Source organism: Lineus longissimus, chromosome 1 (assembly GCF_910592395.1).
Source record: "Lineus longissimus chromosome 1, tnLinLong1.2, whole genome shotgun sequence".
NCBI lineage: Eukaryota > Metazoa > Nemertea > Pilidiophora > Heteronemertea > Lineidae > Lineus > Lineus longissimus.
This window is the reverse complement of record NC_088308.1, coordinates 13,267,855-13,291,783: the sequence shown is the minus strand read 5'-3', so window position 1 is coordinate 13,291,783 and position 23,929 is coordinate 13,267,855. Positions and strand designations below refer to the sequence as shown.

Sequence of the window (23,929 nt, the reverse complement as noted above, 5' to 3'; positions counted from 1 at the left end):
TTGAATTGGAAAACAGCCCACAGGACTGACTTTTCACTGAGTAATAAGTGTGCCCTTCGAAGGTTAAGTCTCTTTCTGGATTTGCTTCCATATATGCCTTGTTCAGGATATCATCTGACCGATGCCTGATCAAGCACAGACTGTATCCGGTGGTGTACATTTCCCCGTCCATGTCACCCTTTTTTATTCAGTCAGTGTTAATTTCTCTTCTCTTTTTTTAGCTCAGCTGACAAGCTGAGCTATTCATATGAGTAAATGGTAGAATGAATGTCCGTCTGTCTGTCTGTCTGTCTGTCCGTTAAACAGGCACGTTTCAAAACTATGGCGGATAGGCGATAGATTTTCCCTATAAGCCATTTAGACCCTTCAGGACTCCTGAATAGACCAAGTGTGGGTCCGGCAGGATTAACAGTTTGGCCACCAGGGGGCAAAAAGCCTAAATCACAAAACAATTTTTTGGCGCTTTATTCAAGCAGATTGAAGCTTGAAATAAAGTTGAAAAGGACCGCATGCATGTAGGTTTTGAAACTACTAAGAGTAGTTTTGATTGATACTACCAGTTGGCGTTACTGAGCCAAAATCTGTGTTGACCTAGTTTAAGCTTGATTTGAATTTCCCGCTCTTGTATGACTCTGAAGGTTGTGGGTTCCAATCCCACTTCGGGTCAATTTTTTTTTTTAATTTTTACTTTTTTCACTTGTAAATACATTTTCTTTACTTTTTTGAATAATTTGGTGGGCGGCCATCTTGGTTTTTTTTTCTATTTTAAAGCCTTTGCTGTATCCAGAGTGACATGAATTTTATGGTTGGTGTACAATAAGTCTCCTTTACATGATATCACATGGGCTTTCTATTTGACCTACTTTTCAAGGTCAGCCTGGCTCAGGCACTTAGATTTGACTAATAAGTGGCATATTTGTCACCATTTAAAAGTCTTTTTACTTTGGTATGTTTGCCTGATATATTGACAAAACTGAGGTTGAAAGAGATCTATCGGGTACTTTCCATGTTCATATATTTCAGCTGAGCGCCAGGCCCTTGGGCCTCTTGTTACAGATTAACTGTTGTTGGTTATTGCAAGAGGAGTCGTTGGCACATTTCAAGTCCAGGAAAGCACTTGCTGTTCCCACATTCAGAGTAAGGTGTGCTTACTCGTTTTACTGCTTTCCATTCCCGGAGAGCGTTATCAAATATCTGCCGCAAGGCAACAAATATCTGCCGCAAGGCGCTTCAATTATCTGCCGAAATGCATCAAATATCTGCCGCACCAATAAAGTTCATTTTGTTAACCACTCTTTATCTTCTTTTCTTCACATACAAAAAAGACCGTCCCAAACATTTGGCTGCATCCACTTCATCAATGTCCAGACAACAGTCGGTTCATTTGACCATTGTAAAGCACCTGGCCCCACCTCACAAAATACACTGTAATAATTATGTACCTTGTGTCCATGTGCATGTTATTAGTTCCACCTACGCTGCATGAAGACAAGGACACCACTCTTTGACGTCACCACACAACTCCTTGACGTCATCACACACCCCACTATTGCAACGGCAATAGAAATGACTTTACGTCATAATAGCAGGGTGACGTCAACTCAGTACTTCAGCATGCACTGATATAGCAAGAAGGTCTTTCGCACCAGCACTTCTGCGTGCTAGACGTTATAGCTTCACGTTGCCTCATAATAACAGTACCGACACACACTTGGCCCTTGACTTCACCTATCCATTTCAGCTGAGCGCCAGGCCCTTGGGCCTCTTGTTATGCTTTTGGTCTGGTGCATCAATTCGGTTGTTGTCAAAAATCTGTACAAAATGGTGGTACTCTATTGCAAAGAGATTAATACTACCATTCCACGCATGTGCAGCAACTATTTTGTGCCTGGTGCATATATATTGACCTCAGCTCCCATCGCTGATCCTTATCCATATGTACGCTTATACACACTGAGACTTTATCTTCGTCCGGTAACTGTTTTAAAGCCCGCCATTTATCATGCGATAATTTGAGGGATCACTTTGTTTTTGACCGTGAAGACCTTGCTACCTCTCACTTGGTCATAAAGTTGATTTCCCATACAAAGTAAGCAACCTGAAATGGATAATTAGATAGGGTGGTTTTCCCTCTCCTTTTCCAGAGGCTTTGGACTCTCCGACATTCCAATAGCTTGCAGCACCCTTCCGTACTGTGATAGGCACTTGGATAATTCCATGGCCAGGCTCTCAGATTTCTTAAACTGCTGTATATGATAATGATGATACGAAATTTATGGCCACTGTGAAATGAAAGCAAGCATAGTGTTATGCTATTACCCTTGAGATGTGGCCGACTTAAGAGAAACAAAAGACAAACGCATATTGCTCCTATATCAGTTTACTACTAGTATACTAGCCATCAATAGGGATATATATTTACATGTACTACAGCATTGGAATCCAAGCGTTGGCTCCCAGCAATGGTCTGGGACCGGTGCGTTGGATCCGGGTTAAAATATATCAAAATATACGATTAAACGTGAATTTAAAGATAAAACAGGGAACTACTCTTAGACTTGGCATTTTGGCTTACCTTGCCGCTCGATGAAGATGCTTTACTTGTTCTTTTGAATTAAAATGGTGAGAGTAAATTAAATAAATGAAATTCGGCCGATGTTCTTGCCTTGTTTGATTTTTGAGATTCGCCCCGAAGTTCTGTGTGTTTGAGTTTTTATATTTACTGCCTAACAAGACACTACTCCACGAAGCCTAATTCAGGGTCACAAGTGGTCACACCCAGGAGAATCCACATGCCCCACAAATGGGGACCACCCCTAACAACTACGGTTGCAGACGATTGGATTTACAAGGTCTTAAAAGCTAACAAGGACAAATTATATCAGAGAAACCAGGTTAGATATCGGTTAAACGGAATAAATAAGAGTGATTTTATTGTGGTTAAATGCGTAACAATTGTTAGAAATCAAATTACTATAAATTGAAGATCTATGTTACCGCGCATGGATATCTGTAACAACCGCATGACTGGTCCACAACACGATCACGTGATAGTGGCCGACTTGCCGTGCTATGTAAACAAGAGTTTATCACAAGCGCTTTAAAAAAGGAAATACGCGATAACATTGCACTATGGCAATGAAAGGATGGCAAAGCCAAATTAGAATGTGGTAAGCAATGACAACAGCAGCTGCTGTCAAGCCAGAAATCGCAAGTCAAATGCGCTGATGCAAACAACGAGTGTTATGTACAGAGGATGCTGTACATTATACAAGTATATACAATAACTAGCATGGTACCCATCGGTGACGGGTTTGGGCGTGCCAGCAGTTTACCTGTGTGGTGCCGATGTAGCGTTTCTTGCTATTGAAGTACCTCTGGATAAATTATGTTTATTGAATTTGTTCCGTTTGCGTGTTAGTATAGGGCAGACGATTGGCCAACGCTGGAGTATGCTACGTAAAGCTGTCCGTGAGATAAGCATGGTGTGGATAACGATAGTCCAACGACTTTTAGTGTCTCCTTGGGCTTTATTCACTGTCATAGCGAAGGGGAGTGTCACGGGAAATTGTAGTCGCCTGAACTGAAAATGACAGTCACTTTGAATGAGTGGTATCCGGGGGATTAAGACTGTTGATCCTGCATATTCGCCGATGGCAATGGTAGCTTCAATGATGTTGCTTAGAAGCCTTGAAACGATGAGGCGTCTCCCGTTGCATAATCTTGGGGCATCGAGGTTGCGGGGGAGCATTATTTGGCAGCCAACTTTCAAGTTTAGGTCATGTGGGGCATGCCACTTGTTTGGAGTGAATTGAGGAATTCGACTGGATAGTGAACGGTTTGATCGATGTCGGGTACGGTGTCTATGGATGTGTACAGCTTCTCTTCTGTAGGAAGACGTTGAAGGAGCGTGTTGTTGAGCAACTTGAGGTGTCTGACGGCATCATTTCGTGGGGCTTAACTCGCTCTCTCGGACAACCAATTACGACTGGTGTAGTTGGTGGCGATGTTTGGGAACACAGAAAGCATCAGTTCTATTGGACTATTCTGGTTGAAACTCAAACAGGGAGAGTACAGGTACCAACTGGCGCCACCAGATGGCAGGGTACGATGTGTTGGAATCTCTTGAACTATAAATAGATTTGCAAGCCAGGAAGGGAATTCCCTTGCCAAAGGTACTTTTATGGTGGCTTTTGCATTCCAAAATTAAGTTTTATTATTTGTCTCAATTTAAGTTAGATTTTCCATTTCTCCTTAGTTTTCATACATGTACAGTCCTTCAAAAAAGTAAATGGACACACAAAAATCAAATTTTCTTGAAAACGGCTGGTGATAAATCGATGCGGTTTGCTGCATTTGATAGGGCATTTAGTTGTGCATCATGATATCTACCACTTGGAAATTTGCTATTTTACCTATAAGCAATTTTTTCGATTTATGAAAGGTCCCAAAATCAACTTTTTTATCACGCATTTTTTGGGGGCAAATGTTATATTGACTGGAAGCTTCTGTTGAGTTATGAGTGAATATCTAAGAAATTCCACAGTTTTCACTTGAATCTGCAACTTATTAACCCATTTGTGCAAAAGGGTTTTGTTACCCGGTCTTCTACGGCGGAGATGCCCCCTTGATATTATTCACCTGGCCCAGACAACCGGAATCATGTCACCATTTCAATGGCCTTGTTTAATATGCCTATGAATAGCTCTCCCAGGCCTGGATTTGGCAGCTGGACAATGGGTTCACCAATATTACTTTACCCTCGCGTTTACAATACATCAATGTTAACAACATTTCCACCCCCATTCAAAACCTCAGCCAATAAGGAATTAACACTCGGGCTGCATGTTGAAACTGACATAATTGGCTATGGTCGACTTCTCCAAAGTAATTCCAAAGTCAATAAACAAGGTGCAAAATTTTGACATAAAATGCTGTTTTCCCACCAATTAACACAAGATATTTTCATCACCTTGATGGGGACGTGGGTTTTTCATCATGGTGATTCATCCTATCAAGAAAAAGTACGAAAAAAATCGGAAACGAAAAAGTTGATTTTGGGGCCTTTTGTAAATCAATAAATAAATGTCCTATCAAATGCAGCAAACCGAATCGATTTATCACCAGCCGTTTTCAAGAAAATTTGATTTTTGTGTGTCCATTTACTTTTTTGAAGGACTGTACCAACTCATTTATTAGGATTTCATATCTTTACAATAGTTCTATTTGCCAGCCATTGTTTTTATCTAAGTTTGCTTACTCACTTTGGTGTCAACCACTTCCTGGTATTAGAGGCACCCTTTATTCTGGGGTAATTGCTATGAAGACAACTCCCTCTGTAATCTGTGACTGTGTTTGTAACAGCTTAGGCCTTTGTTTTATCATCTTGTATTTGGGAATTTATGTTGTCAAGCCAAAATTTTCTTGGCATAGTATTATAGTAGGTTTAGCCATTCAGGGCTTGGATTCCAACCTGGGCACATCCAGATTTAGGACCCTCCTATCTGTGAATACGTGTTGACCATTGTGTAGTGACTGTTGTAAATACCAGTATATACTTTAATTCCTTGCGAATAAGAACCGATCCTGGCCACCAGTGAGGCCTAACTTGTCCCGCCCACGACATGTGAGTAGGCGTGCTTGATTTGACTACATGAATAGGCTTCGGGAATTGACATAAAGGGGAATTCTTTATCGATGTCGTTGACTTGTGGTCAAATCCCACCATGTTAACCCTTAGTATACCATAATGGGAAAGATGGTTACACACTGTTTCAATTTTATGCTCGGCAGGGTGACGTCGGTGAAGGAATTTTGAATGCATTTTAACCTCTAAGAAAAAAGCAAGTTTTGCGGATGCCTGCAAGAAACAAGATTTGATGTGGTCATTTAATGGCAAAATGAACACTTCTACAGGGTAGCCCAAAAAAGGTAATGGCATGAGACGGCTTCAAGAAGCCTGCAGGTCCTGTTATTCATCAGGGTCCTCGACAAGGTCTTCCTCTGGCAGGTTAAAAAATTCTAGACCCTCATCGACGTCCCCAGCAGGTTGTTCGAGATCTTCTGCCCCAACCAGTGGAACCCCACGCCCAATACCAGCAGCATGAAATGAATTTTGCACCACCTGTTCGGGTACTTCCTGCCATGCGTCTCGGACAAGGCGTGTCACTTCTAAAATTGAAATCCTTGGACAATTTCCATCCGGCGTCGTGTGTTCCTGTTTCCACAATCTCCATAGCAGACGAAGACGGACTTTGAAGCTGTGGATGACAGAAACATCCAAGGGCTGCGCAATGGGGGTACAACCTGGTGGAATAAACTCAATAACACCGCCATTCTCAATGATGAGAAGGGCAACTTCTTCTGTAAGATGCACACGGCAGCGATCCCATATGAGAAGGAAAGGTAGATACCCGTCTTCCTGGTCGTCCTGGTCCTGATGCATGAAGGGGATGAACACCTCTCCGAGGTAATCTAACATAACATTTGCTCTCATCCACCCCGTTGGTGATTGTGCCACGACTACATCTTCAGGCAGATTGTCTTGAAGCTCTTGCCATGCGGCTGCAGTTGGACGTCTGAAGGTGATGTGCGGGGGTAATTTTCCCCCTGCCACTGTGACTGCTAAAGTGACGGTACATCCCAGCCTAGGATTGCCCCACGAAGATTTGATATCAATCTGCGTTGCCCCTGTTCGGTTGTAGGTATAACTGCCATGGTTGTCAAAAAGGGTGAAAACCTCGTCTACATTTGCCACTTGATAATCTTCATAATGTTCATGCTGTTCATGCACGCTTTCCCTAAATGCAGCTACTAGGGCGTCAGCATTATCTGGCACCTGTCGGCTGTCCTTGGTCTTCCTTCTAAGGGAGATGCTGTACCTTTTCTTAAACCCTGATAACCAGCCATTTGATGCTGTAAAGTGAGATTTCCGTGGGTAATCGTTCAATATACGGGTCTGTTCTGCAATAGCCAATCCAACCCACCACTGTTGATACAGTTCCCTCGATGCATCTTTGATGTTGTGATGTGATATCGCCATTCCCAGGGCACGCCTCTCATCGAGCCAATCAGCTAGGTCTGCCTCCATCTCTTCGTATAGGCCTAAAAGATAACAGTTCATTTTACTCTGTCAGCAAATCACTAAATTTTTTCTTTGCCACATTCCATGCAAAAATGCATCCTTCAGTTTCCCTTCACTCTAGCTGTACCCTTAATGTTCAGGGGGCTTTGCCATGGTTCCCTAGACTTACCAGTGCCACGTTCTCTCCACGCTAATTCTGAACCCTTGGCTTTTGACGATGCTCTATGATGATGAATGTCATCCTCACTCATTAACCATTTCATCATTGTAGATTTTGGCAAACGGTTTGTGATGGCAAACGCTCCCACGGTTTCATTTCCGGCATGGAAGTCAGCGAGAAGCTTTACTTTTTCGCGCAGAGTGTAGCGCCTGCGTCTTCTAGGATGTTCAGCCATAGTGCAGACAGACAATCCCAGAATTACCCTTCCTTTTATTCTCATCCTGGTCCACATAACCATTTCAGCATTTCAGTAACTAACATGTCTCATTGCATCACAGAAGAAACCACAGATTGTGTCACGCAATAACTGGTGCTAGGCCTGGTCTCGCCTATATGCATATGAATGGCAAGGGCGGCTGTCGTATGCATTATGACATTGGTGGATCTGCCCAAACAAAAATGGCCGCTGGTTCTTATTCGCAAGGTATTAAAGTATGAAATATAGCATCGAAACGGATTTTATGCTTAAGTTATAATTGAACTCATCTACCAGCTAGTTCCCCCCCAGCAAACACCCCTTTTATAATATTTGGTGGAGAACCCGGGTATCAGATCAGGATGACTCGGAAGTTCCAATCGGGGTAACGCCTGCCCCTGATAACAGTCAGAGCGTAGATAATGATCCTGTTGGGGTAACGCCTGCCCCAGACACAAAACAGAGCGTTAATGGCGATGTTGCTCAAGGGGCACAGCCTAGAACTCCATCTACAATTGAAGACAGTAAGAATGCAAGTCAAAATCCTACCAGCACAACTCTGCAAAACACTACAAATGAGTGGCATGAGGCTGAGCGTTTACTTAAAATGTCCAGATGACAAGGCAAGAAGTGGTATCGAGTCAAATGGAAAGACAGGTCACCATCAACATGGGTTTGTGAAGATGCTATTAGCGAGCATCTAAAGCGAGAATTTCACATCAAACATACAAACACTGGAAGAAAACGAAAGCGGCCGTATCGTTTCTTCAAACCAGCCGATGTTGGGAGTTAAACAGTTCAGTTCAAACAAAAGAAACAAATCATGACAGTAACAAACAGTTTTAAAGATAATATCCCTGATATGTCTTCGATCTTTGACTTTGAGAGTAAGGCTCTCTTCTCTGTGCCAGGTTATCTATGAGACGTCATTTATAATCATACCGGTCCGACAGCTCCTTGACATATCGCGTTTTATATCCTAGGTAAACTATGGGGATCCCTCTTACTCTGGGTGTTACTGATCATCATGACTGCCCAAGGCGCAACGGCTGACAGAACTGAAGCTCCCTCATCATCCCTGGAAGTCATCAATCGCTTGAATTGTGGAGTAATGTTGAAAGAGGAACAGAAACAGTTCTTGACGTCAGAATATTGGTTGCATACCTATGAACTGCAATTACCAATCGCTTAAAAGTTTTAAATTCAATGACATCCCTTGCCCACTAAACAATGCTAGTTGCTACATTCTGAACAATATGTTGAGGCACATGGAGATACTGAAAACTGATGTCGAAACCAAGATGCTCCAAACAATGCATACTATCCATGATCTGGTCCCACACACGCATCACTCCGCATTTGGCGCAGGAAGAACAAAGCGTGCATTCCTCTCGTTCATAGGGGACATCTCGAAATATTTATTTGGAACAGCGACCGTTAAAGATTTACTAATATTGGCTAAACACGTCCAGAGCATATCCTCAAAAAACCATAAAATTTATGATCTATTGAACCAACACGAAAATGACATGTCGTCATTCATCTCTCAAGCGGATCACAGATTCCATGACATCATCGAAAAGCTAACTATCACCCAACATGAAATAACAAATATGGCTAAACAATTTGGCGATTATACTGCAGATTCCGAAGTTATCTTCTCTACGACTATTATTTATCTAACTAATGTTATCAAATCAGTCTTGACCATTGAGGCAAAACTACACCAACTCAGTACTGCGATGGTCCAACTGGCACAAGGTACATTAAGTCCAATGCTGATTACTCCTGGTATGGTTCAGAACTCGTTGCACCACATTCAGAACATCTTGCTCAAAAGGTACCCTGGATTTCGCTTAACAAAGACTACCCCTGCTGATTACTTTAACCAGGCTGATTTCGTAGTAGCTAGGAGACACCACAGGTTCTACCTTAGTGTGAAATTCCCACTATCGGCCCAGCATCCGCTACGTCTATTTCGAATCTACGCCTTTCCACTGCCCATCAATCACACTTCCACTCATGCAACACAACTTATGGATCTGCCGGAATTTGTAGCAGTAACTCAAAAGAATAAGCATTATGTATCGCTGAATCAGGTGGATTTGAGCACATGTACCAAGATCCGCAACATTTACTGTAGTCAGAACCTAGCCCTCCGTCCCACAACATACCAGTCTTGCATCTTAGCTATTTTACAAAATGACAGAAAAGCAGTAGACTCACTCTGTGACTTCAGATTCAGATCATACACCTTACACCCAGAAATAGTTGAAATGACACCAGGCACTGTACTAATCTATAACACACCCTCACTAAAGTTAAGTTGTGCAAACGGCACACAAACAAGAAATGGGTGCAGTCTATGTCTTATGAACATTTCCTGCCAGTGTGCAGTTGTGTCTAAAACTCATTACCTTACTCCCAGAATCTTAAATTGTGCCAGAAACCAAAAGCCTGTCACAGTAATGTACCCGATTAACCTTGCACTCCTCCGCCACTTCTTTGATGACTCAAAAACAAATGAAATTTTTTGCCAACACAACGTAACTTCCGTCTCCCATTCAGGTTAAACTTCCCATGTTTAAAATGTACCAGTCAAATTTCTCTGATTTACTTGCACAAGACAAAGAGGCTCATCTCAGTCTCAAGAAAATGGTTAAGAGAGCGAAAAGTCGGGCGGTTATTTATAAAAACCTGGCTGAACCACTATTGGACGGAGAGACAGCACTACCAGATGGATGGGATGATACTAAATCACTCATGTTACTAGCGTCATTAGCTTTAGCTACCCTGTCAGCTCTCTTCTTAGTGGTTACATATTTGAAATTGAGAAAACTAATGGCAATGATCACCGTTTTAAGTCAAATGAAAACTGTCAAAGCCACACCAGTTCTGCCAACTTTCAACTACTTCAATATTCCGAGTCCTACAAACCAAGCTCTTGTTAACACATTCTCTCGAGAACAGCTGATATCTCTCATTACTCTTGTAGGTCAAGTTCTAACTCTGGTCATCATTGTTATCACCATAATAACCCTGATTATCTGGTTAAAACAAAGAAGAGACTCAACGTATTTGATGATGGAATTATCGTCTGGACATCAAACCATAATCTTAACCATTATAAAATTGCCCGTTTGCCCGCATAAACATTGTAAAACCTTCAGAGATTACAGACATTGGGGTCCAAGGTTGTCTTTTTCCAAAACTTCATTATCAACTAATGAACATTAGGCTATTGAACACTCTAAATGATGGATTGATCCTCGTACCAGCATCAGTTTCATTGTGGCCACATCAAGCAAGACAGATAAATCAGATCTGTACGAGGCCCTTCAATGCCTACATTCTCATCCAACACTGTGGAATGTTCCGATACCTGAACCCAAACAATACGGTACCGAACCCTGAAAAGTGTGATTCTAAGCTTTATCCGAGTTTGCTAGGCTAGTTAAGAACTTGAGCAGTAATGTTGTGATGTCAGCATTGCAAAGATGACTTCCTATAGAACTTGTATCTGTTTTCATGTGTCACAAAATTAACTCTATGCCATGTATTATGTATGTATGATTTGATGGATCTCAGAATTTGTCAGAGCAAATATCTTGAGACGAGAGGAGTATCATTTTGATAGGACACAATCTACCTGTAAATTATTTTTCATGAATGTTTATATCTCAAATGAATGTGTAAATAAATGTGTAATGTTGAAATCGGATATCGTGAATGTGAATGTTGAAATTGAACATCATAAATGTATCTCAAATGAATGTTGTAATTATTTAATATGTATTCGAATATGATTATCACTGTGAAATTATCAGTTTGTAAATATGAAGTATTATGTAAGGTTGCAGCAATGTTTTGACGCTTTAAATACAAAGGTTTCAAGCTAGTTATTTTTTTTTGGTTTCTTTATAGTAGAATTTGCGGAGCAAATTATTTAAAAACAAAGAGGAGTATTTGATGGTGACTTCCTCAGCTAAAAACATTTAATTTGATACTTTATTCATTTCTCATTTAAGAAGTCCTAATTCTCATTTTAGTTTTGCCTACAAACTCCTAAGTTGTAATACTCCCTCAGGATTTCTTATGCCACAGCTGTTTTGCATGACAACCATTGTTCAGCTAATTCTGGTCATAACAAGTCACAGCACAGTGACTAATTAGATTGTGGATTGGCATTAACATTGCAACCAAACAAAGATAGAGGCTTCCACATCATACTAAGCCTTTGTTGAGGATTAGCACTATGAGGGCAACTCACTCAGTCATGTCAGTAATTAGTGTCACCTTTGTCCTACTCAGGAAGTATTAGGCCAGCTGATTATAACTTGTCGAGCTTGTTGTGATTATGTCATTGGTTTGGTATGATCTTGGAGGAATTATACTCCTCCAAGGTATGATTGAATAATATTTATCCGCAAGGCCTAGCCAAGGGGGCTTGGCCTGGGATGCAGCTGGCATCTGTCAAAAGCCTGCTGATTGGTTCTTACCAGAATTAAGGGATTCCAAACTACAGCTTTCATTGGTCAGCTCCATTCGGATTTGGTATAAAGTGCTGGGACCACTGGGTCGAAGCACTTTTAACCAGCCTTTGGAGTGAGCAAAATATATTGGAAACTGTAATTAATTTGGAATCTCCTTTTCTTCATTTAAAGGTAAGCCAATCTTTTATTATTATACTTTGTCAAGTGTGTACCCGACCATGTTGGGATATCCCATGTAACTCTGAATGTGTATTTAGCTATGAACTCTTGAAGTAATGTGAATGAAAATATTTATGAACTCTGAATGTATGTTTGGCTATGAAATCTAGAAGTATAGTGAATGAAATTATTAGTGATGTTAAAAGTTTATTAATTAATTCTGGTTTGTCTGGAAGCTTGAATTAAATGAACTTGAAACATTGTATTCGTTTATTCTGAGAAATGAACATTAATTTGGATGTCTGTAATCAGATATCAGAGAGTCTTTAACTTACATAACACAAAATTGAACATGGATATGCATATTAATTGATTGTTTATTATGTAACAAAATTATGTAATCTATGACTTTTAACCAGCCTTTGGAGTGAGCAAAATATATTTGAAACTGTAATTAATTTGGAATCTCCTTTTCTTCATTTAAAGCTATTTCCCGCTAGTCCCCCAGCCCCATATTAGTACCTTTCTGGGGATTTTATTGCAACGGAATATAGAAAACAACCTTCCCATTCATAATATCGATGTTCCAGAGGCAAAGTTTATGCTGTAGAGTTCGAGACAACAGAGAGTAGGCCGGACAAACTATGACAACTCTCCTTTATATAGGTATCTAGATACATTGGCCAAACTGCCAAGTAACCATACAGTTTGAGTTAAAAAGTGCTATACCCCCCCCCTAAAAAAGGCCCTAGAAAAGGCCCAACAACAGGAAAACAACAGAACAACTACTGGAGATTTACATGCAGTCATTGCAAGTGGAAAGGAAAGAGTGCAAGCGGTATGGAGTGTCAGGCAGGATTAAACCACAACACAAGAATTAGTGTCATGCAGAATGGAGCAACATGAGACAAACTATTATGACACAAAGGACCGACACTGCATACTACTTAAGCATAAAGAGGGGAAAATCAAGGTACTCCAATCTGGGACCTCATTCACAAAGCCCGTGTAGGCACTTACGGTACTGTAAGTTTTCGGTAACTAGATACGTGGTATTCATGAAGAAACCATAAAGATACGCATTTGCGTAAAGTTGCCCGTTACTTGCTTACGTTCTATTCACAGATCGACCATAGGCATCTACTGTACCGTAACGACCCCCGTAGGATTACATTCTCTATTTGCAAAGCCTCCATAATATACGGTAAGGATTGTCTGTCTGCGTAATGTAATGGGAACCATGACACCTTAAGTTGGCATATTTAAATGACATATATATGCTATGATATTATTTCGGTTCAAGGAGTGAAGGGCTATCGCTCTGCCATATCAGTCACTTTAAAGCTGACCAATTACTTGCAACCGTCTTAGGATGGGACTGTTCATTTTTGCTTCGCAATATGTCTCTGGAGTGTCCTCGCTCCATCCAGCGTTGCCGCAAGTGGGATCTCTCGGTGGTGCTAAGGGCTCTTATGAAGTTCCCATTCGAGCCTATTTTAAACATCTGGGACCTGATTCACAAAGCCCTCTAAGATTTCCGATCTAAGAGTTATCTTAGAGGACACTTACGGAAAATGTACGCAAACACTAAGATTTATTCACAAAACCTTCTTAGCCTATTCTAAGCAATTGCGTAGGATAAGTGAACACGTAACGTTAAGTGAATGCGTAACTACGGCCATAACCATTGCATGTGGGTTCACGGCCAGCGCAAGACTGGCCTTATTATGCAAATAGCGTTATTACGTGAAAAGGATCACAGTACACCTTTATAAGACTGTTTCTTGTAAAATTTCACACACACTTTGTATCGGTGACTAGGCCAGCAGTGATGACGGACAGACATGACAGTGAGAAAAGGCAAAGAAAGGCAAACTTCACGCCGCGAGAAATACAAAAACTCGTCGATCTGGTGTCCGCGAGGTGGAAACTGATAAGCAGCAAGTTTGGGGATAATGTGACTCTTGAACGAAAAAACAAGGCCTGGAAAGAAATTACTCTTAAAATTAACAGTATTTCGCCATGCCTTCGAACTAAGGAAGAGTTGAAGAAAAAATGGGACGATCTCAAACTGAATGCGAAGAAGAAGGCATCAAAGAAGACGCGTTCGGTGGCTGTAACAGGGAATCTTCCCCTAGACGACCCGTCCTCGGGTGACAATTGTGCCAGTGGTGGAGGAATGTCATGTAGCTTCGACGACATGGACGAGAGGATTGTTGGACTAATGGGCAATGACCTTGTCCAAGGCATTGAGTGAGGGTTCGACTCGGCAGCCAGACAAACCACACCCAAAAGCAGGACAAAGGTATGTACTGTAAAGTCGGCTCAAAAAGAGGGCCAAAAAAATTGTCGCCAAAGACGCTTTCTGCAATTGGTTCATTCACATTCGAGGCTTCAACATTGATTGGTTGAATCAAACTACTAATGCTTATTGTCAAAAATTGCCTCAGCACTTTGTGTTGCTCACTGAATTACCATCGCATTGGCTTTCTCAAAAGCCGAAACTAGTCGCGGCTGGCGCATGTACCTAATCGTCCCGCTATTTTCATAGGTTGAAAAAAATGTGGCATTGCGTGACTCGTCCATGGCATTGCAAATAATGTGGTTCCCAACGTTATTTGGACCATCCGCTTGCATCTATTGAAGATACCCTCTGTTTTCAGACTGTGAAGTCGCCAACTATGATGTCACCAAGTCACGGCGCATCAGGTAGTGACGCATCAGGTAGTGATTTGGATGACTTTGATATCTCGCAAGGCAGCCCCACTTTGGCATCACATCGAAGAGGTCGAAGAATAATCCGCGTTATGAAGGGTCTCGAATTAGAAGCCCAACACCACCACCGTTTGAGAGGTAAGAATATAGACCTACAGAGGGTAGAAACATGTATAAATAGGCATAACGGGCACATTGTTTTAAAAGTTCTCTTCTCCTACTGTAGTAAATGCAGCTTGGTCGTTAGAGGCCACTGAAATATCCCGTCAAGCCGAAACTAGAGTGTTTTGTAGTACCGGTACATGTAGTAGGTCAATGAAGGCGGATGACACGTTGTGTCACTTCTGCTGGAGACATAGCCATATAATTATAGCAATGATGAAAACTACTGTTACTTGAAAACCCCTCCAGTGGGGTTTCCTTTTAAAATGGCTGTTTTTTCCGACAGAACGCAAACGCAAGTGAAGCACCAGCCCTGTGTCAAAAGACCAAATGCGTCTGCTGCTGTCGGGGTTGCCATCGGGACACCGGAAGCGAAATCCTCTGAGACCGCACCTCCCCCAACGCCAACTGCCGAACTGGTAACCATTGAGAAACAACGCCTGGAAATCGACAAGCAGCGGCTAAAGCTTGAAGAAAAAAGAACTAAGTTGACAGAGATGGCTGTAGAATAGACAAATCAAAGGATGATGTACATGTATCTGTTAATATTTTTGAGCAATTTAAAAAAAGGATGCAGACCAAGAAGTAAGTTGTGGGTCTCAGTATATTTCATTAAATTTTGCCCTTCACATCTGAAAAATGTACTGGTCTATTTCAACACGGAAGTGCGGTAAATATATACGACTGGCAGTAAGCCAATAAAGTTCATAGTTGACCTAAATGTTTTCCACAAGCCAAATTAGCATCTGAATGTGTGTTTCACTTTGTCTTTAGTTTGAAATTAAATTCTGATAAGTTCGGTAACACTTCTTTACATTTTCTTCTTCAGTTAGTTAAAATGTTCCCTTATAATCCTCACTCTTGTCCTACGACCGTCCTCGTCATCTTGCAGTAGAGGTGGGTTGTCATCATCCTCTGGATCGTCGTCATTATTAGGCACACCGGGTGAAAGAGGTACACCACGTTCTTCACATACATTGTGCAACACTGCGGTTGCCACCACAACCTGGCAACACTTCCTTGGGATCAGCCTAATGACACCCTCTGAAACGACGAAAATGTCTTGATTTCCTTTCTCCAAATACATGTACACAGGCATTGCCATGCTGCAGAATCGGGTCAGGAGCCGTTGTAACTTTCCAGGTGACGGCACCTACATTTCAATATTAAAATGGATTACATTGAGAGTGCTGCCACCTGGAAAGTTGCAACGGTTCCTGACCGATTCTACAGTATTTAGAATCTTTGGTTTCTTGTTTATTCTTGGGGTGGGGGGGGGGGGGGTTAATTAGCTCTATATCTATGTGCTAATAATCAGGCTTGGGAAATGTGACGTCATCACCATTGGCACCGTTTGATTGGTTGGACCTGATAACATATTCAATGCCATTTCAATAACGTTTGTAGTTGTATGAGAATCCAAGTTAAGCTAAATAAAACTGTTTTATGTCAGCTTTGCGGAGGGGGCCGTATTGAAATACAGGATGGCGGTCAACCGGAGGCACATTTTCATCGTCGCCAACCTTTAAATAGTATGGCAGCTTAAAATCTTTAATTTGATGTGAAAACTATGAAAAAATATCTTTTCTCACTAAAATGTATAGCCTAAGGGCAAATTTAAGATGGTGCATTTGCAATCCGCCATTTTGAAATCTAAGATGGCAGACATCTGACATCTATTTTAATTCTGAATAGTAGAAGTAAAACTGGATACCGTCACTGTAGTTTACAACAATGTCCATCGGTCCCTATTGTTGGGCTGCTGTGTTGCTCCACCGACGCGCATTTCTGCCCCTCTAGGCTTCATCAGGGTGGCTGGGGTTGACTTGCATCTGTCCTGTTTGAAGTTCACAGTTTGAATGACATCATGACTCAGGGGTGGTTTCTCAATGACGTTGTGACGTTATAGACTTTGTTGCGACTCTGTTGTTGAAACATTCTGTTGTAGTCAAGCAGGTGGGCTGTCCAAATGGCACAATAATTATGTTGAGAAGTACAGGATCAACCGATGATACACACGGACCAGACAATAAAATCAGAATAGTAGAAGTAAAACTGGATACCGTCACTGTAGTTTACATTAATGTCCATCGGTCCCTATTGTTGGACTGTTGTGTTGCTCCACCGACGCGCGTTTCTGCCCCTCTAGGCTTCATCAGGGTGGCTGGGGTTGACTTGCATCTGTCCTGTTTGAAGTTCACAGTTTGAATGACATCATGACTCAGGGGTGGTTTCTCAATGACGTTGTGACGTCAACAACAGAGTCGCAACAAAGTCTATAACGTCACAACGTCATTGATAAACCACCCCTGAGTCATGATGTCATTCAAATTTGGACGCTGAAATTCCGTTTAATCTGATTCTCGAACTGAAAATGTCAGTGTGCAATATCTTGCTTATTAGTGACTTGTTTTCGATAATATATTTATGGTGGGTAATCCAAGCAAACATACATCACATGTCATATGAGTTTTTGATCTGACCTACTTTTCAAGGTCAAAGATGACAAATTGCTAAAATTGACTATATGAGTGTAACACAATGGCATAATTCTTAGCCGCTAAAGCTATCAACTTGAAACTTGGCACACATGACCCTCTGACTCAGATAACCTCTGACAAAAAAATTCGGTCCAATGTGATTCCTGACTTGGCCACCAGGGAGCCAAAACTGAAAAGGTAAAAAGTGCAATATTTCGTTTTATTAGAGACTGTTTTCAATAATATTTTCAAGCAAGGTGCTCCGAGCAAGGATACACCACTTGTCTTTTACAGCTTTAATTGGTTCAATACTGCAACAGGTGTTAGGCCAGGTGATGTGCTTTCTCCTAGACTGTTTAACATTTTCTTGAACGATTTGCTAAACAGAGAGATTGAGTAGACAGAGAGATTGAAGAGGTATGCCAGTGAGTTGAACTCACTTTGGTGAAGGTCTTTTTATCAATGGTAGACATATCTGTTTTCTTTTGTAGGCCTACCCAGATGACGTTATCCTTTTAAGTGAGAATGAAGAAAACCTACAAAGTATGCTTTCACACATTAGTACTTGGTGTAAAAAGTGGAGGTTAAAGGTCAATGCTGACAAATCACAAGTGATGCACTTTAGAAAGAAGTGGCAGTGACAAACGGAATTTCTGTTTTAAATTGATGAAATCCCTCTCAATTTAGTATAGTATGTAGATTCGTTTATCAATAGCGTTCGAAAAATGAGGAATAAAATGTGATTTTCCAAATTTTCGTCAGCGACTGTCTGACATGTTCACGGATGTGAGACCCAACCTCAAAATGAGGCAGAGTCAAGGCCTTGAATGCGGTAGCATGATCCCCGCATCCTAACTCCGTCCATAGTTGCGGCAGATATATGTCCGTAAATTGGTATCCATCGGTATGATTAAGTTTGGCTCCCTTTGTTCTCATGTGGATATCCTCCTTAACCTTTCTGTGCGCGTTGCGCGGCTCATGATTGATTATTTCGATATTGTCGATGAGGAGCCCCTACACGCCATATGTCCTATTTGGACTTTGTGTTGGCCGATTTCATAGCATTAGGATATATTAGGGTACAAACATTTCTGCTCCTTTTCGATACTGAAGGCAATGCCGTCATGCTGTTGGTTGATGAACATGCTTGTTGACCACGCCAGTATCATCTACGTATCTACACCAGAATTTAGGGGGATGAGGGGCAGTAGCTAAGGCTTTCCTTTCGAACTCCTCCATAAATAGGTTAGCGAGTACCGGTGAAAGGGGGAGCCCATAGCGATACCATAGATGACCTCATTAAATTGAAAGTAGGTGGTGTCGACCACCATTTTTAACAGTTCCCCAAACCTAAAGAGAGGCAGTAAGGTCCTATCACTCCAAGTGTCTCGGGCCCTGACAGTAGCCATGCGCCAACTTCGTCTCTTTGACACTAGTGAAGAGGGCAGTAACGTCAAAGGAGGTCAATACCTCCCCGTCTTCTAACTGGGTTTTCTTGAGCTTATTAACAAGGTCCTTAGTCAATAAATTTAAATACCCAGGGGTAATTTTTGCTGAGTGTTTGGACATGAACCGAAAAACAGAGTTGTTAGGCCAGAGTGGCGGTAGAGCCCTCTGTGGTGTCATTCACAAATTTCGTGAGATCAGAGTCATAGGTTTCAGTAGGTATACCAAATTATACAAAATTTGAGTCTGGTGTGGCACCGATACTAGATTACGGGTCAGTAATGGGGCTTTGGCGTGTTTGATAAACTCGATAGGGTGCATATGGTATTTTTTTGACCTGCCATCCCGTGCACCAATAGTTCGGTGCCAAGGAGATTTTGGATGGCCCCGGGTCGCTATAGAGATGGAATAACAAGGTTAGAGTTTGGACCCGCCTATGTGGACTAAGTAGAGATGGTATTTTGAGAGATGTATTCAGGGTGCACTTACTGGCAACAAAGCCAAAGTTGAGGACATATTTAAAATTTCAGCATTCGTTCGAAACGGAATTTTATGTATCTTTATTTCTTACACGTTACCAGCGGTCTTTATTTGCACAATTTAGGTGTGGAGTACTGCCCCTGGAAATAGAAACAGGACGTTTCACTGGCACGCCACCTGCACTCTGTATTCATAAACTATGTAATTGAAACACGTCCGAAGACGAACAGCACTTTTTATGTTCCTGCCCACGATTCAACGCCCTGAGGTTTCATTTTTTTAATTCCATTCGTATTTCACACCCTGAATTTCCTACTTTAACTGAGGAGGAAAAATTAATCTTCTGTTGTAAATATAGGTAAATTCAAATGGCAAAATGTATTTCTCAATCCTGGAAAGTCGATACTGATTTCTTATTTAAACAAGTATAATTTGTCTTTTTCTCTGTCATGTTTTAGGCATATTAATGATCAAATCATACATTGTGTTTGTATTTGAAGTGACAAAAACGCCAATGGCTCCAGAAAGCGCCTTACCAGTGCATCGTTCCACATGGAAAGGATCGACGCATTGAGAGCTAACTCGGGTCAAATCGAATTCAACATCGGAAAGCGTGATAATTCAGTCAGATTTTGAATTTTTCCTTTTTTTGTGCAATTTGTTGAAGGAAACTTCTTATGTAGAATAGGAGGTGATCGAGCAGCCGAAGGCTGGGTAATATTGCCCTTAATAACGCCAGTGGTCCTTTAGTGCCTGGAATATAATTACCTCATGAATGAATTGAAACAAAATACCAAAATTTTGGCTGGAAGGAAAGTTGTTGCAAATCGTTTGATCCAGCTTGCCGGAAAAGAGCATGATGATGGAAAAAGGGCTGATTTCCCACTTGACAGATATATACACAACTTGTAGATGATTGTTTCAACTCATCGATGGAACTCAACATTTTTGAAAAATGATCGAATCAATATATCATATTAGGCTTTTTCCAAGCTCAACATCGTAATAAAAAATAGCATGTTCAGAGGTTCGACCGACCTGTTAAACAGGCTGCAGTTCTTGTAATTTTACAAGAATGAGGATGATTTGACACAGATCATATTCATGCTCATTGTAGTTGCTTTGGAGTAACAAGTCGTCAAAAGTCGGTGAAAACCCCTATTGAAATGGAAACCCAGTTGCAAAAAAACCTATTGATTCGCTCTTGTACTTGTAGGTGTAACAGGATTATCCCTGTATTGTTAGAACATTGAATTTGATCTGCTTTAAATGGTTACATTGGTAAAAGTTTGTGATGACAGTCCTCCATCTTTACTTAAAAACTTGAAATACTGACATTTATATTAAGGACCATTTATTCCTTCACTCTTGTATTGCCCCATGTGGGCACAATGTCCCCTGGGCATTCTAATAATGCTTGTCAATCCGTCTGACTTTTTGTGACCTTCTGGCGACTGTGACTGATTGATTAAATTCTTGTCTTCTAGGCATTTAATTGCGAGAGAGAAAGAGAGCTTTTGGTTGGAGATAAAGCAACAACAGATGACAAACATCTCCAGGTCTGCAAGCAGACTTCACTGCCACCAAATTTTACCTTTAATCTCTGGCCACCATCTTCAGACTTAGAAAATAATGAGGAACTGAACATTTCAGGTAGGAGATTGATGCTTCTGAACATGATATGATGGTGGCAAACTATGATTTATAAGTAATAGCTAAATAAACTCAAACTTGGCTCAGCCCTTCAGATACTGAAGACTTTTAATGAAATTACTATGCTTCTCTATTTGGTCAATTTTTCCTACTTAACCAGCTTAACCTTTTAGGCACCATACGGTCCAAACCCCCGCCTCGCCCTCTCCCGCCTGGCACTCCTGCACCACCTAAAGACTAGGTAAGGAACTAAAACTGTCTTCTGTGTTATTGGTGGTCCTCCTGGGAACACATTGCAAGTTGATTTTGTCCTGGGAAATTATTTCGTGAATTGTGCGATGAAAATTTTTGCAGTCAAGGTCAGTCCTGGGTGGCCGGATGTAACACTTCACAATATTCATTAAGACAGCTGGAATTTGGTTTGTTGTGTTTCATGAAAAAAATTATGGATCCTGCTTGGTGTTTCAATTAAGTTTGAGGTCATAAGATTGGTATCGCAGAGGGGGCAGTGTGTAAGTGGGGGGGGGGGGGGGGGTTGGATTTCAAGGGGTAAATTTGCTACCCCTTGTAATTTTGATGGTAGCTTTGGGTAATAAGTCCAGATATATTTTTCATTTTCGCGATATGACCTACTTTCAGGGCCCAGTTTTTCAAAGCCTGGTTATTTTAGCAACCCCTAAGTTTTAGTGACTGCTACTTAACTTTGCAGTGGCATAGCGTCCGCTAAGCCTAACAGCCTGCTAAGATAACGATGGTTTAGCAGCCACCAAACCAGATAGCGGAGCTTTGAACAACCGGGCCCTGGTCTCCAGGCGGCCATCTTAAAAGTGTGCTTTTTGCAATTTTGAATCTAATGGTTGCAGTTGGAGCAATAAATATTGTTTGAACACCCTAATTAGAGATAACAGGGAATCCCTGAATGAAATAAGGTGGTATTTGGCTTGAAGCAATTTGCTTGGATTTTCAGTGTTTTTGGCAAAGTTCACAAATTTTTAAAACTAAGGTGGTGGGTGTTACGCTCCAACTCTATAATAGTGCCAACTCTGATGGACATGATTCCAACTTCAATATGCCAGCTCTGATGGCGATAGATAAGTACTCAGCCGCAAGATGTCTCTACCCGGTGAACGGTTTGTTCCAACTCTAATATGCCAACTTTGAAAGCGGAACTGTGTATACAGTTTCGATACACGTGCGAGTCAAGATATTGCGATCATTCCTTATACTTTCTTCGGTTATCTTTTGTCATTGTGAATTGGGGTTGGCCGGTTCCGATACGGTACGTACATGCATTGGTTCACTGATTAATCTCATGCGTCTGTTCTAAGAAGTTCGTTGACTTAGTTACACAACTGAGTTGCTGATGATACCCTCAATGGCCACATTGATATGCTTGGGTCTGTGCTCGTGCAAGGTGGCACAAAATACACGCTTTTTCATAGCAGATAGGGCCGAAGGTAAATGCTCTATCCCATGCTAGGCTGGATAGGCAGTGTTGGAGCAGTCCAAGCCCCGGCCTAGGCCTACTGCTAGAGGTTGATGTTAATAAATGCACGTTCGGCCTCCTGGAAAAAAAGATAGACATCTTCAAACACTTGTCACGGGAAAGGGTACATAGGCCTACATGTATTTTCAAAAATTCTATCAAAGAACTCGGCCTGGAAGGGGGAGGGCTGAAATTCACCTGAAAAAAATCGTCGGTTTACCCGATCGATGATGACGTTTATAAGGAGTTGTATCGTTTTCTGTCGGAAGACGTACGATGGCGGGAACTTTCAACGCCTGCGGAAATGAAAGCAGACCAGAAGAAGATTTCTGGCAGGTACCGAATCATGAGAAAAACCAATCCGCTAAATGGGAACGACGAGGAAAGAATTGTGGAAGTCGGTGGACATAGGATATTTCCGAGGATATCAGAAATTGAGCCTATAGTCAGGTATTTCTTTGGCAAATATAAAGGACTCGCTGCCAAGAAACTATCCGCCGTTATATCCAGGCAATACTGTGCGATGGGAGAAAAGCTTGTGCGTCGATATCTTGCAAAAATGAAAGAGAGTCAGAGCCGAAAACCTCTCTTCTCCAACAAAGCTTCGGCCTGTTCTGGCAAAATCAGTGATGGCCCGGATCCAAATGGACCTTGTGAACTTCTCAAACATGCCCGTAGAAATAGAGGACATGAAGTACTGTTACGTTCTTTCAGTGCTCGACATCTTCTCAAGATATCTTTGGCTGAGGCCACTTTGCGACAAAGGGTCGCCTAGGGTGGCTGAAAAGATTGAACACGGCTGACCCAAAATAATCCATTGCGATAACGGCGGAGAACTCAAGAAGATGGTTAGCAAACCAGCAGAGAGGTTAAACGTAAAAATCATCAAGGGTCGGCCGTATCATCCCCAGACCCAAGGAAAGGTTAGTTTCAATGCGCTTAAATGTTTAAAAAATGCAAGTTCAGTAGGACAGATTAGAATTTGTTTCAATGAATCTGAGCAAGGACCCCCCCCCCCCCGGAAAATGAATTTAACTCCGGGTCTTGGAGACATATGTAGTTCCACTGGTAGGTCCGACTGTCAGTGAATAAATTTATATCCAAATCGTCACTTTACATTTATCGCCTGTTGTTACTGCAACCCATGAACTCCTCCATGAAATTATAGGTCCCGCAGATATGAAATTCGTGCTTGTGAATAAATCTTAACGGACAATAATAATCCTGTTCTTTGTTTTCAGGTTGAAAGGGTACAAAGAACGTGAAAAGAGAAACTCGCGTTTGACATTTCACAATTTGTGCAAACGGGCAAGGCTCATTATTGGGTTGAAGGATTGCCGTCCTACGCAAGACTG

General features: G+C 41.5%; 1 protein-coding gene across 1 annotated transcript in view; it reads left to right on the top strand.

The window, feature by feature from the left end:
- Positions 1-21,329, top strand: part of LOC135482751 (voltage-dependent T-type calcium channel subunit alpha-1H-like) — a 603,345-nt gene extending 582,016 nt beyond the window's left edge. Inside the window, exons 32-33 of the mRNA XM_064763135.1 lie at positions 20,923-21,088; positions 21,262-21,329. Coding sequence (XP_064619205.1) covers positions 20,923-21,088; positions 21,262-21,329 — 234 coding nt within the window. The remainder of the gene's footprint in view (positions 1-20,922; positions 21,089-21,261) is intronic.
- The last annotated feature ends 2,600 nt before the right edge of the window (positions 21,330-23,929 follow it).